Source organism: Lipotes vexillifer, unplaced genomic scaffold (assembly GCF_000442215.2).
Source record: "Lipotes vexillifer unplaced genomic scaffold, Lipotes_vexillifer_v1.1 scaffold382, whole genome shotgun sequence".
NCBI classification, from domain to species: Eukaryota; Metazoa; Chordata; class Mammalia; order Artiodactyla; family Lipotidae; genus Lipotes; species Lipotes vexillifer.
The window spans coordinates 8915213-8933996 of NW_006780611.1; the positions used below are offsets into that span (position 1 = coordinate 8915213).

Sequence of the window (18784 nt, forward strand, 5' to 3'; positions counted from 1 at the left end):
GCCCGAGCCTGCCCGTTCTGCACTGTCCTCTTGCTGCCGCAAGCCTCAGCTAAGATCACAGCAAGCAGGTTGACCGCACCCCCGCCCCCCCGACCCCGCCGCTGCCCTAAATCCGCGACGGCCTGCCTCACCGTTCATCCCCAGGCCTAGTGCACAGTAAATATCTGCTGAGTGAACAAATGAATAAAGCCTTCCAAGTACTGCAGTGAGGTGCCTCTCCTTGTTCAACCGCCCAACTTCCAAGGCCTTCCAGGCGGAGACCAGCCAGGGTGTCCAAGCTGCACTCAGGAAATAAGGGTCACCAGGCATGGTTCTTGGCTCAGCACAGGATGGGATGTGCTTTTCCCTTGCTCGTGCCCAGAGGACCGTAGCCTCTGCAGGCATACTGCCTGTCTTGCCCTTTCCTCCCTTCGTCCTCCAGGCTCCCCACACACTTGCTGCCTTCTGTGGCAGGTCCTAGCTGGTCCCTATGACATGGACATCTGTTCCTAGAGCTGCTTTCTAGTGGCTGCAGACAGTGCCTAACTTCTAGCCACTTTTCTGATGAAAACTTGTCTCCAGCTGGCTGTCACTTGGAGAGGCCACATGATGCAGTGACAGTGCCCTCCTAGACGGTCCGGATAACCAGGTTCTAGCCCTTCTCATGACTTGCTGAGTGACTTTAGACAGATTTCCTCACCTCAAGGCCCATCTCCTCCTCCCCTGCTTTCATGCTAGCCTTTGAAAGAAGCATGCAGACAGGGTCATCCGTGAGCAGCCAGAGAGGCCTGGAGACCCGGGTGACTGGGAGATGAAGACTGTCTGCTGAGGACATGCACTGAAAGGAGAAGCCTTCCTGGAGGAAAGGATTTGATAAGGAAGGACTTCAAAGTCCTTAAGAAATTAAATCCTGTTTGGCTTCCATGTACAATTTCAGGAGTCAGGAACAAAAGTGAAAGGGTCATGATCAATTGCAGAGCCTCTGACACCGTCCACATTGATTAGCCTGACTTATTCTCTGTATCACATGGTTGTCAAGTGTTCAATCATTTAACGAATCGTTATTAAGCAGATACTGTGGATACGATAGTGAGGCGGAAGGCAGTGTCCTGGTCTCCAGGCATAAGAGAATGTGTATCTGTTGTGCCAGGCAGAAGCATAAGCTGTCAGAAGCAGGGCCTTCCTCGGTTCAGAGCTGGGAAGGCAGAAGCTTCACAGAGGAGGGGTGAGAAGTTCAGGCCTGCCTAACTTTTCAAAGCCTTCTGGCTGATCCAACGACGACTCGCCCTGAGAACACTCTCACATCTGCACCTGCCACCTCTCAACCTCTCCTAAGGTGCGCATCCTCTCAAGCTTGGTCTGGCTCAGCTTGCTGAGCCCGGGATGCCTGTTCTGTACCAGACCTCCTGCCACTGGAACAGCAGTGCAGACAATCACAGTGACAGCCGCTGGGTCCTCCAGGCAGGGAGGAATGACGGTGGTGCACAGCCAGGTGATAAAACTATATGCACAGTGCATGGCAGGGCTCAATAGCTGCTAAGGGGGCTTTGTCAGAACGGAACGTGGTTGTGGTACCCCAAGTAGCAATCCCCACCTGGCCTGCGTTGAGGAGCGTGGAAGTCTCTCTACTGTCGGCCCTGGCTGTCTTTTGAGGTGGGGACACTGCTGGGCACACACGGGTATGTCCAAGGGTACTCTCTGTGTAGGACTTTAACTGAGACTGAAGGAAGGGGAACAGATTGGGAGGAAACGTGGCAGGGCTCTGGGCTTTGTCCTACTCTCTGTGTAGGACTTTAACTGAGACTGAAGGAAGGGGAACAGATTGGGAGGAAACGTGGCAGGGCTCTGGGTGGAGTAAGGCAGATGTGTGCATATAAACATACCTGTTCCGCAGAGTCCAAGGCGGGCAAGAGCTAAGCAAGGTAACCAGAACAAAGATGGAAGATGCTATTGTGTCAGTCACAGAAAGCAAAATCTTTGGCAAGTCAGCCAGTCTCTCTGGGCCAAAGAGATCTGTCAAAGAGAACTGTTTTGCAGGATGTAAGCATGGAAAGCAGCTCAGGCAGGAGCCCGTGGCCCTTCAGGGCTCAATGCAAAGAGCTCTTTCTCAACTGGGGCGATTCTAACCCCAGGGACACTTGGAGATGTCTGGAGACATTTTTGGTGGTCTCATCTGAAGGGGTGCTACTGGTAGTTGGTAGGAAGAGGCCGGAGGCGCTGCTAAACATTCTACCACGTGTAGGACAGCCTCTCCTCCCACAGAGAATTTTGTATCTGGTGTCACTGGCGTTGAAGGCAGGAAACCCTGAGTTGGCGGGGCAGGCTAGATCTGCACTTTATGTGCTGTGGGATTTGGGGAGAACAATGCACCTCCTCATCTGAAAAACGGGGGTGGTAAGACCCAAGCTGCTCATCACACAAGTTTGTGAGGCTCAATCTCCAAATACACAGTAGAACTTTTTGTTAACTTTGTAAAGGGCCTCTTCCTGAGCTTCTTAGTTTGAAACCTGCAGGTGACTGAGGGAGGCATCTAGCACGGTGACTAGCATATAGTAGGTGTTCAATAAATTAAAAAGAGGAAAGCGTCATAGCAAAAAAAAAAAAAAAGTCTCCCCCGTAACCCCTCCCCTCCCCCCGGGCCCGTTTCCTCCATATCTCAAGGCTGCCTTTGTGGTCCAGCTTTTCTATTAGGGTCCAAACAGGCATGGGATACTGCTGTTGGCAGAGGCGGTCTCAGAAGCACCCCTGAAGGATCAGGACTAGGGCTAACCATACCCCAAGGACAGCTGACAGCTGTTGGCAGCGGTCTCAGAAGCACCCCTGAAGGATCAGGACTAGGGCTAACCATACCCCAAGGACAGCTGACAATGAGACTGGGAAGTTTTGCAAATGTCATGGGAAAGCCTCCCAGCTCCGTGCGGGGGTCCTGGGCTTCCTGCTCCTACGGGGCGAGGTCTAGGGTGGCAGCAGCCCTGGGGTCTCAGCCCTCAAGTGCCTCTGCTCATCTAAGGTCGGCCTCTCAAGGAGCTGTGCCATTTGTTGGCACTCAACCTACAGAGGCCGTGCTCAGAAAGTGGGCAGCTTGGTGGTGGGGTGAGATGGGGCCAGCGAAGCCAGGCCCCGCACCCAGAGTACTGTTTCATCCCTGTTCCTCCTGGAGCCCTTCTGGTGTTACCAGCCTTGTGGAAGCTGCTGCAGAGGGACCAAGGGCATGATCCATCCTTGAACTTGCCATCCAACTGGGAAGGCCAGATGTCCCCTTGAGATTTGATGACAGAGAGAGTATTTCACAAAGCATGTGCAAAGTGCTGGAACAGAGGGCAGACGCACTAAAAAGTGAGAAGCCGAGAGGCAGAACGGAGGGGCTGGAGTTTAGGCAGACAAGCTGCATTTGAGGTCTTCAGGATCCTCAGCCACCTTTGGACTCTCGTCTCTTCCCGAGCATCTTAGAGCTGGAGGGGGTCAGAGACCACCTCGCCGAAACCTCTGTAAGGAAGGGGAGAGGTGCCCCACCTCACAGGCCAGCACTCTTCCCGTGACACTGCGTTGCTTCCCTTTTAACACATGGTCTCCCATCCTGCTTGGTTTCTCTGAAGAGAGTGAGAATGACCCCACGCTGGTGCAGGGAGAAGCCGGGGCAGGACGGCCAGCCAGGCTCAAGGCTGCAGCAACTTGGAACTTCCAGTCCAGAGCCTCCTGCATGTGAAGGCAGGGGAGGAACCGGGCTTGCTTTGGGTCAGGAGATGGGAAAGGGATTCCATGGGCCTGCTTCTCTCGCAGGGGAGGCACAATCGCTTAGGAGCTGGTCCCCTCCTCTGGCCTCCCCACTTGCCCCAGAGGTGTCCACTCTGCTCACCAAGAGTGCTCTCTCCACCCAAACACTTTGAGCTGAGGTGTAACCCCTGCCCCTCGTTTTCCACCTCCCTCTCCCTTCCCCTCCAGAACAAGCAGGGCCACATCGCCAGGCCTTGGTGCATAAGGAAGCACTTCCCAGCAAGGGTTTAATCCTCACAGACGCTCATGGAGGTGGGTCAGGGTCCCTCACCCACCAAGAACCAGGTTCACCCTTCCTTCCCCTGCCCCTCCCACCACCCAGCAGGGAGGCCAGGCTCCTCTCAGGGTGCTCGCTGGTCCCCTTGCTCCCTCTCCCATCAGGCGCTAGCAGGTACCGGGGCCCCGCCCCAAGGTGCTGCTGGTGCCCCAGGGTTTTGCAGAAGGAAAGATGTGAGGACGAGAGTTTGGCTCAGAAGCAGGAGGCTGAGAGAGGCTGAGCATGGTGCTTTCTCAGGCACTGCAGCCCCCGGCTCTCCAGGCCTCCAGCACCCGGCCGGAAGCAAGGCCAGCCACAGAGCCTGTGGTTTGGAAGTTTCTCTGCTGTCCATTCAAGAACTCTCTCCGCAGGTCCTCTCAGTCACATGCATGAAGAGGGGGTGGTGTGCGATTTTCAGCTGGTCTTCCTGGCCTGGCATCATGGCAATTAGGCCAGGTCCCTAAGAAGCCAGGGAGGCTGAGGCTCCTCAATACAGTCTGACTTTGGCAGGAGGCCAAGGCTGGTCTTTGGCTGACATATAACTAGAGAAGGCACATAAGTCCTGGCTGGTGAAGGGACTGAGGGCCATCTCTGGGGTGGGAGGAGGGCAAACGCTCCTGGTGACAGGGCCCAGCCTCCAGCACCACCAGAACATCAGCCAGGTTCTCTCTCTCCTTACTTTGGGCTGCAAATCAAGGCAAAAAACGGGAGGGAGCCGCCTCAGGTAAAGGCACTAGCAGAACTGCCAGATGGGCTTGCATCAGGCAATAGCCAAGGAGGCCCGGACCACTCAGGGCAGAGCCTGCCAGGGTGGTGCTGGGGGAGGGAAAGTAGACCTCAGCACAAGGGCTCTCAAAATGGCAGGGTCAAATTCTGCCCTCATTGCATTCAGAGTCTACTGCAGGAGTCTGAGGGACAGGCCAGGAAGGCCACAGCAGCCAGCCCCCAGCCGTCCTCGCTGCATCTTCCACCTTGAGTTCAGAAGCTCAAGCAAGACTGGATCCCGGGCTCAGAGCCCTGTCCTCATCCCTTCTGTTCCACCAAACCTCTTGGGGGACCAGCAGCACCAGGAAGCCCAGGGAAGGAGAAGCTGGGGGCTGGGGCTGCCCCGGAGACCCCATCACATTAAGGTAGAAAGACATGGACTCACCCCATCTGGGGGCCTGCAGGGCAAGGATGGCCCAGTGGATGGAGGGGGCTGGGCATAAAGGAGAGCAGACACTAGTCAAGCTTCCACTTCATGTAAACAAAGGGTGACCCCCCCTGCCCGGCCACGACAGTCTTGTGGAGGCGTGTGATTGTCTTGAGATGCTGCAGACCCTCACATCTGGGATACAGGGTCCCTGAGGCCAGGATGGAGGCTGCTGGGGCAGGAGGCCACTAGGCGTCCGATGTGCAAATTGGTGCAGGGTTTGACCTTTGTCTCCACAGGACAGGATGGGGGCATCCATAGGTCCTGCCAACATCTGGCCCGCAGCTCACAAAATCACACAATTGCTGGCCTTGGCAGGACTGGAACTTGTTTTACCTGCAGAGACAAGGGACACAGGCGAGGGAGGATGTAGGTAAAGTGCTCCCTGGGCTGGCCTCCAGCCCCTCTACTATGTACCGCCCACACTGCAAATTTGGGTGGTTGGGTCACTGTCTCCCTCCCAAGCTGCTGAAACCAGGTCAGTAGGTCCTCAGAAGAGCAAAAGGAAAGATTCTCCCTGTCCTGACAGCCTCAGCAAGACCACCACTCGTTGGGGCATCAGGGATCTGCCATCTTCTGACCTCAGCGGGGCGATTCACCAGTTCCTAATACCCTATGCTGCGTCACAGCTCACAAGCACGACCGCAGTCACTGTCAGTGACTCTCAGCGTGGCCCTGCTGCAAGGGGGCATCCTCGGCCCGACCTGACAGTGGGGGACATGGGGGCCAGTAGCCCCCAGAGCTGGGCAGCGCCTGCGCCAGTGCCTGCTCTGCCGAGCCCCATCTCAGCTCTTCCCACCACTCAGGCCGCCGACGTGGAAGGGGCAAAGTGGTGCCTCAGGAGGGGCCAGTAGGCTGACTGGGAGGGAGCCAGGCATGGTGGCGCAGACCCCAGGCTTAGGGGCACGGGGCACACCCTTCACCAAGAAGGAAGGGGTGGAGAGGCACAGCTCTCCTCTTCCCAGGCCCCTTCCATCCGTGTCCACTGCCTTTACACCCCAAGCAGAGGCCAGCTGTGTTCCTGCCCTCAGACCAGCGCCTCGTGTCTGCTGTGGGGAGTCCTCCTGGGGCGCTGGCCGCTGTCTCCTGGGCGGCCGCTGACCTCTTTCCTGCCGGTTCCTCTCCATACCGCCAGGGCCAGGGTCATCTCCCGGCACTCACACCACCTTCCCGTATCACCTCAGCTGTGAATTTCATGGAGGTGGTGTTGGCCTCCTCTCCCGGGCCATTAGCAAGAGAGACGCTGAACAGGCCTGAGTAGAGCCCTTCCCTGCCCGGCCAGCGGGACCCAGGCCTCGGGACTTGCTGCGGGTCCAGCTGAGCCTCCCTGGAGGCCGTTCCGAGAGCAGCTAGAGCGTCGATGAGGCGGGAAGGGAGCCAGACGATGATGCCCGCCTCCCTGTGGCTCCAAGGGCCCGGAGCTGGGTCAGCCTCCAGCCTCCTTGGGTGCTGAGGCTGCCTCCGCTGCCCTTCCCGTGCTGCAGTCCCCTGGCTGCCGCAGGACACGTCCGTCCCCACTTCCTGTCCTCAGCGGCTTGCTGTACTTGCTTGGCCTACTGAGCAGATGCTGAGTTTCTCCCCAGAGGCAGCAGAATTTTGGAGGCAGGTGAGAAAAGTCCTCTGGGCTCCCGAGGCCAGGGAGGAGTGGCCGCGTGGGCTGGGGGCAGCCGGGGCAGAGCAGGCTTGTGGCCAGCTCCCCACGCTCCCACCCGCTCTCCGAGGCTGGATGCGAGCTTGGACACGGGCCTCTCGCTCAGAATTCACCTCCACGCATCTGACGGGAGGCCGGGCTGAGGACCACGCCCTCGAGCCCACCCCTCCCGCGGCGCACAGACCGGAGCCCGCTGCCGCCTGCAGCACACGCCGTGGCCAATCACACCTGCTCAGATGAGTGGAGAATATATCAACAGCCCCACATTTCTACTTTTTACAAAGTATATGTGGCACGGGCGGCCCAAAGGAGGCTCATGAGAGAAAGTCAAACTTCAAAGGAAGAGGTGAGACTGGACACAGGGGCGGGAAGTGGGGGAGACGCGGCCTGAAGGAAGGCTTGGAGCTTCAGGACCCGGTCTGATGGTCAGGACCTGGCTGGCCCGGCTCGGCAGGCAGGAGAGGGGACAGTGGTATAGACGGCTATGACAAGGACAGTGAGCTCTACCTCCCTACAGGCTTCAGGACCTCACACTCCCCTTTTCTGGAAGATTCTTCCCTTGGATGTCCACATGGTTCTCTGCTTCCCATCACTCAAGTCTCTGCTCAAATGCCCCTTTGTCAGAGAGGCCTTCCTTGATCACTCTTCAGGAGAAGGTCCTTGCCGTCCCTGTCCCCCACCCAGTACATAAGAGCAGGGGCAAGCTCACTTTGTCCACTGCTACACCAGGAATTTAGGACAGTGCCTGGCACAGAGCAGACACCGCACAGATAGACATGCGTTGAAAACAATGATCAGGCAGCAGCAAGCTACGTAAGGGTTCATGCCAATCTAATAACGAGAGCGACTGCAGTGGCATCAGTGGGTGGTGACTGGGTGACGTACGTGCCCGCACTCACCTAGATGGTGACGGAAGCCCTGGCCAGGCCCAAGAGACCAGCAGGGCAGGGGATTTTGACATCTGCCAATGAGACTAAGGATGCCTGCCTCTTCTCTGGAGCCCAGTGGGATCAGCTCCTCGAAGGATGCCCACTCAGCTCCCCTCATCTGTGCCATGTGACCGAGACCTTGGCTGGTAACAGTGCTCAGGTTTATGGAATCAGAGCACTGCCTGAGAACATCAGCTGGGGTCTGACCTCAGGAGCGACACTGAGTTTTGGAACTCCATCTTGGCAAGACAGCTGTTGAGTCGGCTTACCCTGGAACTGAAGGCCCACAGGTCCCTCATGGACCTCTGAACCCCAGAAGCACCTCCCCAGCCTTCCATCCCAGGCAGGGGCCCAGACTTCCAGGAGAGAGATCTGAGACCTCCACCCCAGGGATGACACAGGCAAATCTGAGGTTCCCAAATCCAGGAGCCAGCGAACACAGCGCTAGGAGCCAGACCACACTGCCAGCCAGGGTGGCCCATCCACGCACCACTCAGGGGAACCTGGGAGTTCTGGCAAGGCAACTGTGGCTGCAGTCACCTCAGAGAACTCTGGGAACGGAAGCATGGCCTCAGGGGCCCTCGGAAGGTGGGGACCCAGAGGCACTCTCCTCTTCCTCCGTACGGGGGGCGGGGGGGAATCAGTCATGTACTCAGGCCTCTGGCCCTTCCAAACAGCCTTTAAAGACGTAGGCAGCTGGTGTCAACCCTAACCTTCCAGAGATAGCCATAACGCTCTGGCAGGCCCTGGGAGGCAGGAGAGCCCACCACCCTTTCTCACTCATGACCGTGGGCACAGGGCCTCGCCTCTCTGCACCTCTGGGGTCTCGTCTTGAAACAACGTCATCAGGCAGGGTGGCTGTGGGTTCTGGGTGAGAGCATTTAGCACCGTGACTACCCAGCACACGCCAGGTGCTCAGCCAAAGTCTGTGCCTTTCTTCCTCCTCTTACCGTGCACGAGAATGTTGGCCTTGTCCCAGGGATTTCCCCAGGGGGACCAGGAGGGGTTTCAGGACATCACCTGGAACCCCCTCCCCCAAACTGGCAGCCCCCAAGGGCAGAGCCCTGTCACCTAATCTGCTGCTCTGAGGACCCCTATGTGGGAAAACGCTCAGGGCGCTCGTTTGAAATGCAGATTCCTGAGCCCAGCCGAGCGGGACAGACTCCTCACTCTTTTGACAAGGCTCTCCAGTGACTGCTGGTCCCTGAGGTTGGACTCTGCCCCAGAGTCCCGAGCTCCGGGATGGGCACAGGTGGCCGGCTCAGGAAAGGCGCCAATTGCAGGAGCAAGGACTCCGCTGAGAGAAAAACCAGGAGAGGGTGCTTGGCTTCCACCAGTAGGGGGCGCTGTGAGCCTTCAAACCACCTGGCCGCCCACGGCTGGACTGCCAGACCCAAAGGAAGGGATTTCTGAAGGTTCTCCCAAGGGCCACACTCGGGTTTGCAAAAATTTGCATGCTGTTTGACAACTATATACTTCTTATCAAGTAATTGTACAGGCTGTCAGCTCTTTGCTTTTCTATTTTTCTCTCTTTTACCCACCCTGTCATCGGCCTGGGTTCTCCCTTGACAAGAGGGCAGCAGGGACAGAAAGGACAGTCAGAATCAGAGCTCAAAGGAACCTCTTGAACCCTCCCTGGATCAACCCCTCCTCTTCTCAACCAGGAAACAGCCCCGGGGAGGTGAAAGGATGTGTCCAACGTGTGGGGAGCAAGGTACTGGGAGCTGAGGTCCATCCGATGGCTGTTCTGATGATGCTCTGAACGTTCACTGTAGGACAGGGATCCTTTCCCTGGATGGGGCCCTAAGGGAATAGCTAAAGTGATTTCCTCCCAGATGACAGTTCCCAGTGTACTAGGATTGCTAGTTCCAACCTTGGGGACCCCCATGCTGCCAGGAACCTGACCCTCTGGCACACAGAGTCCTGCTGATAAGCTTCTGCTGCCTGAGAGGAGGCACTAAACCAGTCAAATGTTTGGGAGGCTGGAGGCCACAAAAAGAGCCTTTGGGGAGGGGAGTCTCTGCTTCTTGCCTGCCTCTGAGGGAAGAAAGCAGCAGGGAGAGGAAAGGTCTCTTAAGGGACTTGAATTCCGGGCCCTCAGGGCTGGATGCCCATCCAGGTACACAGAGGCTGTGCTGGACAAGGCCGCTCTGTGTGTCTCCTTATGATGGGGCAGGAATAGGGTGATCTTGAGGGCCGTCCCTCGCGCGTGCCGCTGCACTCTTGCACTTGCCCTTCTCTCTCCGTCTCTGACTCTCTCTCTCTGGGTGCCAGGCACTCAGGAGACGAGCTGGTACAGGGCACTGTCCCTGGCTGTTTGGCTGGCTCCTGGCACCCCATGCAAACACTCAGGGAGCAGCGCAAGTGTCAGTGACCTGTTCAAGTCATCCAGGCAGGGGAATCTGATGCTGAGACTCACTAAAGGAGGCAGGAAGGGATAAGACAATGGCCTTTTGTTTCTATGGAAACAGCACCTCAGGGTGAGGGGCTGAAGGAAGAGAAAGCTTCTACCTCACCTGCAGTCAGGACGTGGGAAAGAGCCCCTTTTGTGGTTGGGCTTGCCCCTCCCCCTCTCTTCCCTGCCAGGTGTTCACCATGGCAACCCTTCTTCCAAACAAGAGGTGCAGGGCAGCAGAAGCATCGGGTGCTGGGGGAGCCAGGGAGCCCAGGGGAAATGGGACGGGCCCAGCTACCCCTCCCTGACAGGACACGGGCCCTGGCCTCGGTTTGCCTCCCGGCCCCACTACCACTTACTGTGCCCTGGGACCACTTAATTCACCTCCCTGAGCTTCCATCTGCCACCTCCGTGGTTCCTGTGAGGGCCAAGTGAGAGAGAGAGCACCTAGTGAAGGACCCGGTACACCGAGGCGCTCAGTAAATGCTTCCTGGCCAAATGCAGCTATAGCCCTGGCACTGCTGCTGTGCCCAAATTCTCGGAGACTCCAGGCCTGTCCTAACTTTAAGAGGCACAGACTGAGTGCGTCAGGCTCTCTAGCAGGGCTGGGGCATCAGTGTTTGGGAAGACTTGTACTCCAGCCAATGTCAGGTCAAAGCTGGGGCCTTGAGGGACACAGGAATTCTGGAAGCACTCAGGCTGCCCAAGGTAAGTCCCTGCCATTACCTACCTGGCCAGCCAGGGAGCCCAGCCTCACCGCTGCAAAGCCCCACAGCCATGGAGGGAGAAACCCCAACATGGAAACCCCTTTGACTCAGCAATGCCGACATGAGAAAAGGTGCCAGCAGTGGCCCTGGCTGTCACCACCAGCCAGAAAAGGCCACTCTGGAGACTGTTCCAGAGAAAGAGATAAAGGCAGAGAGACAGCCAGAAAGATACCACCACCAGGAACAATCTCTCCCAGAAGTAAGCAGCCTGGTAAATACCACTTATCAAATAAACGCAGGGAGGAGCCACGTCAGACTATTTACAACAGAAACAAGGAGAAGTGGGTCAGGGCATTGGTGCAGTGTGTTTGACCAGGTCAGATCCTGACGGCAACGGATCCAGCATGGAACAAGGTTTGCTGGAACAAGCCCTAGAGTCAGAGCCCTAGTCTCAGACTACTCCGTGCCCAGCACTGTTCTGAGCACTTCATATCCTCAGAACAGCTGGGCGAGGCAGGCATCACTTTCCCCTTTTAGAGAAGAGGAAATTGAAACTCCGGCCTGCAGTGGCTGGCCCCAGGCCACACGCACGCAAAGGCCAGAGCAGGATGGGAACTGAGGACCACAGGGCCCAGAGCTGATGTGCTCTCCCTGCCGGGAGGCGGCCTTCTTACAGAATCAGCAGTGCTCCTGGACCAGGGCCAGAGGCCTGAGGAGCCCTGGGCCCGGTGGGAGGGGCTCACCTGAGACATCGCCACTGGAGCCCTGGTTGGGCCTCTTCCCCGCCATAAACTCCGCTTCGGCCAAGGCCTCGGGGGAGAGGGCGCTGGCCGTGCTATTGGGCGCTGCGGGCCTCTTGGACCGCCGGCTGAAGAACCTGCTGCTGAAGTGCCTGCCCTCCTTGGCCTCCCCATTGGCAGCTGCTCCCCTGCCATTTCGGGCAAGGGCCTCCCGGGGTCTGGGCTTCAGGTCCACACACAGGTGGTAGACCACCCTGCCATCCCGACTCAGCTCTCCCGAGAGAATGGGCTCCACGGGGGGCAGCAACTGCTCCAGCGTGACCAGGTCGTGCAGGAAACTCTCCAGGCGCCGTGCTGACTCGCCGCCCTTGCTGCCCTCCTCCTGCCCCTCTGCATTGCGGCTGGCCTCCTGCTGCTGCCGGGCAGCCCAGCGCATCATCTCCCCGGGTGGGTGGAGGCTGCCTGCCACCAGGGTGTACTTGGGGTTGATAAACTTGCGAGCCACAGTGGAGGAGTAGTTGAGGCCCAGCCTGCCAGCGCCTCCTGCCAGGCCCAGCTGCTGGTACAAGTCCACCTCCTCGGAGATGGCGTACAGCTCCCGGAACTCCACGTCGAAGGGCTCCACGTTCTGCCCCGTCAGGAGGAGGAGAAGGTTCCTGTCCACATGGGAGGAACTCCAGGTGAATCTGGGAACATGGGGACAGAAAAGCAACATACATGTGCCCGGGCCTGCAGCCTCGCCCTGCCAGCCGCCCCTCAGTGAGCCCATCTCAAACCCCGCTGCCCAGCCCGACCTGCTCCACCACTGAGGCTGGATGCCTTGCTGCCTTCGTGCTGGGGTGCTCTCCCTCCACAGACCCAAATCCTCCCTTGGTCCAGGTCTTGGCCTCAAATGCAGAAAGCAGGCAGTGGGTGCGGGGCAAGGGCAAGGGCAAGAGAAGTCAGGTCTGGATTCAAACCTGCTTTCTGCCCCGCGTGCCTCGTCAAATGGGGCTTGTAAGGTGTACAGTCACAGAGTTGCTGTGAGGCTCATAGTCCAATAACGAATATAAAAGGTTTCGCTCAGTACCTGGCACAAACATACATTTAATAAGTAGTACCTATAGCTGTCACTACTGTTAACCATATTCCATTCCTTAATGGTTCTTCTGTGAATTGTTAGAGCACCTATAGCGTCTGCAGAACCCCATACTTCAACCACATAAGAGGACGGACGCCATTTATTAATTGTTTCATGTGCCCGGGTCTCTTCCAGCCTCAAAAGGCAGCCAGTTGTTGTGGACCATGAAAGGCAGGCAGTGCTTAATGCTCAACAAAAGTTGACCCTCTTTCTTGAATAATCCATTAGCCAGAAAGTTTGAGGGAAGGGACTGGCCAGGAGGCTACTCTTTGCTATCAGAATAGACAAGAGCTCTTAAACTCATGATTGTGGAGGCTCTAGTCCAGCATCTTTCTGAACATGAACAAAGGCCTCCCAGGCCCTTCTCTGACCTGGCCCAACTCACCTGTAGGATCCAGTGGCTACTTTATCACCATCTACCATTAGGAACTTGGATGACAGGGTCCCCTTGATCTTCCCCATGGGCATGTAAAAGCCAACACCTGTCACAGAGCGGACACGGATGTTCTGTTGAGAAGAGGAGAAGGGCACTGTCACTCAGGTTGGGGGCCTAGAGGCTCTAAGCTGAGTCTCTGCGTGGGTGGAGGATGAATCCTCTTGTCCACGGGACCCTGACTCTGCTTCCTATGGCCTGAGGAAGTCAGCAAATCTGGCTTTGGGCTCGGACGGGCCCAGGGTGGCCCCAGTCTGCTCTCAAAGCTCTTCAGAAGAGAAACACAGCCCTGCCTTCAACCCTGACAGTGACTCTGCGGGCTGAGCGCCCGGGACTAAGCTGGAGCTGCCTCCTTAGCTTCAGCAGCCTTGGGATAAAATGTAAGCCGGTCATGCAGTTAGGATTATCAGTTCATGAGGCAAGGTTTTAGACAGTAGGAAAGGGGTTGAGAGTGCTGTTCACCTGGGCCCCTGAACTGGGGAGCAGGCAGAGGGAGGGGCAGAGGCAGTCTCCATCCCACTTCCTTCCCCCCTCCCACCCCCAGTCCCAGTGATACAACTTACCCAAATACGGAAGTCAGCAAGCTCCAGGCCCTGACACATCTCCAGGAAATACCTCACGCCCGCCTCGTCCAGGATGATGTACACTGGCACGCGGCGCTTGGAGGCAGCATCCACAATGTCTTGGAAGATCTCACCATCAGTGAAGAGGTCCATGACCACAGCAATGACCTGGACAGGGAAGGGCACTAGTGAGGCACGTGGTGACTACACACATACAGAGTCACACTGCGGCCCACAGAGGACCAGCTGGGCTGGGGTAAGTGCTGGCCAAGAGTCAAAAATGCCATCTGCACCACTCCTGGGTTTTGCACATCTCCACCCACCTCTGAGCACATGTGAGCAGGAGATGGGCTCCCGGCTCTGGGAAACGAAGATGGTGCAGAGGGTGCAGGCCATGCTGCTTGTGCTTCATCCCTGGCAAATTCCCACCACCCACCCTGGGGATTTCCAGCAGCTCTTCAGAAGCCATGTCAGTGGAGATCTAGGAGGCTGAGGAAAGTTGGTTCTGGTGCCTTCGGGAAATAAGCAGGTTCAAGGAGCTGCAGTCACTGAGAGGCATGAAATGGACCATTTCCACAAGCTGCAGATCTGCTCAGATACCACTTTCTTTGCAGACCTGGGTGCTTCCATCTCCCTGCAGCTGTGCAAAGCCCTGTGCTTCCCTGAGCACAGATTTGGGCAGAGCTCCAGTTAGCTCGGGCTCCCTTGGCCTCCAGGTGTCCAGACCATCCCACTTCATCCCCAAATCAAGGTCCCTGCCTAGGACCCTTGATTTCCAAAAGCCAGCCCTGATTATCCATCCTGGAAGGCGAGGCCTTCCGCAGCCTGAGGCAGATTTGCCTTTCTGACCTCAGCCTCCTCCACTTTCCTACACAAACATTCTGCTCCAGAGGCAGGGTTTTCTTGTTGGCCCCAAGCACTGTGCCCATGATGCAGAGGAAAGTATGTGCTTTGGGGTCAGAGAGATCTGATTATAACCACTTTCTATTTATGTAACCTTAGGCAAATCCCTTAACTTTGATGAGCCTCTGTTTCCTCATCTGCAAAATGGGGATACTCTGTACTTGATACATTTGGCATCAGGATTAGAAATAACGTCTATAAGCATCAACAATGCCTGATACGTAGGTAAGTCTTCAATAAATGGTAACCATTGTATGGTCGAAGGAGTCTGCTTGTCGTTGTAACTGAAAGCCCGAACACTGAAGCCAGGCAGACCAGGCCTGGTTCACTAACTCCACTGCTGACTCATCAGTGCCCCAGCTTCCTTGGCAGCAAAATCAAGCTCATAGTAGCACCTGTCTCAAAGGGTTGTTCAGAAGGCTTATAGAAGCAAACTGTGAAAGCGTTTAGCACAGTGCTGCACATGTTACGCTCAATAAGTGTATCCTCCATCACCATCATCATCATCACAATCACCATCCCCTTCATGTGTGCTCTGCCATTATCTCTGCCTCTAAAGACCACCTCCCAACACCATTTACACAATATCACATAAGGCCCTTCTTACCTCCTACATTTAATACCCAATCATCCATACAAGTAACATTTACAAAGCCCCACAGGCAGAGGGAGGATCTAAAGACAAACAAACTATAGTCCCTAACTTCAAGGGGTTAATCCAGTTGGAATCATATGACATTCGCACAAAATTATAAGACATAAGGTAAAACGAGATAAATGCCTTAAGAGATGCACAAATGATGTGTGATGTGAGTTCTAAGGAGGGGTGGTGGGAAGAGAAGGAGGGACTTAGGGAGGGGGAAGATTGAAAGATTACTTTCAGCCAGGGGAGAACAGGAAAGGTTTCACCAAGGAAGCTGAAACCTGAAGACTGGGCAGCCTTGGGTGCCGTGAGAAATGAGCAGGGAATAAAACCGAGCAGGGAATAAAACCGAGCAGGGAAGTGGGCAGGGTTGCCATGCATGGGTATGCAGGTTGTGCACTGCACACAGGCACTGGGCTGATGGGGGTGAGTGGGAGCTGTGCCTGCCTGAGGAAGAGATGCCTTCTCCTAATCTGCGCACAGGTCCCACATGGGCTACCAGGGGCCTAGGAGGTGAACATTTCAGGCAAAGAAAACAGCACAAGCAAAGGCACTGAGGACAGGCATGACTGACAAAAACAGAGGAGATGCAAATAAAATACTGCATGAAGAAAGAGAAATAACTACAGATATATTTACTTTTTAAGAAATTCTTACCATTTAAGAAATGGTAAAAAGACTAGGAATATTTACACATTGATGACTTTGAAAATGAAATTGACATGGATACGTCATTAAAAGTGAATTAAACAGGGCTTCCCTGGTGGCGCAGTGGTTGAGAGTCCACCTGCTGATGCAGGGGACACGGGTTCGTGCCCCGGTCCGGGAAGATCCCACATGCCGTGGAGCGGCTAGGCCCGTGAGCCATGGCCCCTAAGCCTGTGCGTCCAGAGCCTGTGCTCTGCAACGGGAGAGGCCACAACAGTGAGAGGCCCGCATACCGCAAAAAAAAAAAAAAAAAAAAAAAGTGAATTACACATATCAACTATAGTTCAGTTTTTTAAAAAGTAAATTAAATATAATACAGCATAATCAAGTAAGGTTATCCTAAAAATGAAAGGATTATTCAACATCAGAAACATATCAATTTATAAAATTTATAGTGTCAAAGAGGGAAAATCATATATTATCTTAATAAGTTTTTAAAAAGTATTTGATAACACTATTTGTGATTAAAACTCTCATAAAACTAGGAATAGATGGGACCTTCCTTAATGTCATAAAGGCTATCTACTAAAAACCCTCATGAAACATACTTAAAGTTGCATTCCCTTTAAGTCTTAAGCAAGTCAAGAATATTCACTTATCACCACTGCTGTTCAACAAAGTATTGGCGGTCCTGACCAATGCAACAAGACAAGAAAAAGAAATTAGACAGAAGGATTAGAAGAGACAAAACTACCAGTATTTAAGGATGATATTTAAAAAAAAAAAAAAAACCAGTAGAATGCAGAGAAAAACTATTAGATGTAATAGAATTTGGCAAGGTTGCCAGATACAAGAAAAACTTACAAAAACCAATAGCATTCTTCTACTACAGCAATAACCAATTAAAAAAAGAAAAGAAAAGAAGGTCCATTCAAAATTGCAACTTAAGCACATAGTATTTAGGAATTAATACCTTTATGGAGAAATTTAGAAAACTCTATTAAAGGACAGTTACAAATATTTGAATAAATGAAAAGATAAATTGTGTTCATGGATAACATGATTTAATGTTTTAAAAATCCAGTTCTCCTCATATTAATAAAATCCCATGCAATTCCAATGAATGGTCAGTAAAATTTTTTGAGGAGTTCAAATATTTCTAAGATGTGAGGAAGAATGAAGATTCAAATAGCTAAGTCAATTTTGAAAAAGAAAAGCTAAAAGGGGACACTTGCCCTACTAGACAGTAAGACATATTGCAGAGCCAAATTAATAAGAATTGTGATACTGAGATAGGAAGGAACTGACAAATAGACCATGGGACAGAATAGAGAGACCAGAAATATATAGGTACCTACACACATACATAAAATTTTAAGTTAACTTAAAGTCTTAACTTTAAGGCAGAATCACAACTCAGTGGAGAAAGGATGCTGTTTAGTAGATGCTATTGGGACAACTGGCATACTAAATGGAGAAAAATAAAATGGATCCCTACCTCACACCATATATAAAGGTGAATTTCAGGTAGGCTGTATACCTAAATGCAGAAGATACAAATAATAAAGGAATTCATGAAATATAGGAAAATATCTTCATGGCATAGGTAAGATAGAATTTCTTAAGATTCCAAAAGCATGAATCATAAGACAAATAAAATTTTAAAAGAGGCATTTGGCAAATTAGGGATTTTCTGTTCAAAGAAATATGTCAACAGACAAAGATAAGTGACAAGGAGAAGACATCTGCAATGTCTACAACCAAAAGGAACTAATAATACACAAGAGATGCCTGCACATCAGCAAGAAAAAGACAGAAAACTAATTAGAATAATGGGCAAAGGATATGAATAGGCAATTCCTAGAGGAGATACCTGAATGGCTAATAAGTATGTAAAGAGAAGCAGACCTCATTAGTAAGCAGAAAGATTCAAATTAAAGCAAAGAGACAGTAATAAAAATTAAAGCAAAGAGACAGTAATAACTGCACATAAGTGTAACCTTTAAAAATTGTATAAAAAATTTAAAATAAATTTTAAAAAAGCAAAGAGATAAGAGAGATACCACTTTACAACTATACCATGAACTAAAAACTAGAAAGTTGGATAGTCCTAAATGTTGGCGTGTGAGGAAAGGGGAACCCTCATTCACTGAGGGTGGGAGGGAACACTGGTACAGCTATTTCTTAGGGCAAGGGGCAGAGCTTCGTGGATTTAAGGTTGTGCATGCCTGGAAGCCAGCAACGCTACTCTAGGCCACACACCCAGGGAACCTCTTGGTCTATAAGGGGGCAGGAACAAAGACATTCACTGTAGCTTTCTTTGGGATAGCAAGGAGTGGGCAGCAACTTGGATGTCCATCTCTAGAAGAATGGATGTGGAGAATGTGTGGGATGCTCAGGACAGAGTGCTCTGCAGCAGACAGAAGCAATGAACGAGTTCCATGTGCAGAACCTGGGTAGTTCTTTTTAAGATGAATGTCAGAGATAGAGATTTATAGCCTAATACCATTTATGTAAATAAAAACACACTACATAAAATAATCCTGCATGTTTTTCAAGGATACGGACATGTCCAAGGACATACACTGAATATAGAGGGTGGCTGCCTATGGAAGGAGAAAGGGACGGGAGGGAAGGAGAGAGTAAAATAAGAGGGGCCTTCCCTGGATTGATGAAGGCAGTGGACCATGAACTGAGGTTCACAATCAGCTCTGCACTTGAGGTCCAAAACAAACAGACAAACAAACAAAAAACAATTGGCCTGGAACAGTTCAGGGTAGATGTAGCATAAGGACAATGGGGTGGGGCTGGATCACAGAGGGTTTTTTTTTTTTTTTTTTTTTTTTTTTTT

At 53.2% G+C, this 18784-nt stretch overlaps 1 protein-coding gene across 1 annotated transcript in view; it reads right to left on the reverse strand.

Moving 5' to 3' along the window:
- Positions 1–5487: 5487 nt before the first annotated feature.
- SACK1F (scaffolding CK1 anchoring protein F) overlaps positions 5488–18784 on the reverse strand; it is a 28429-nt gene continuing 15132 nt past the window's right edge. Inside the window, exons 2-5 of the mRNA XM_007454104.1 lie at positions 13740–13907; positions 13129–13250; positions 11627–12309; positions 5488–5537 (exon numbers count right to left, since the gene is read on the reverse strand). Coding sequence (XP_007454166.1) covers positions 5488–5537; positions 11627–12309; positions 13129–13250; positions 13740–13907 — 1023 coding nt within the window. The remainder of the gene's footprint in view (positions 5538–11626; positions 12310–13128; positions 13251–13739; positions 13908–18784) is intronic.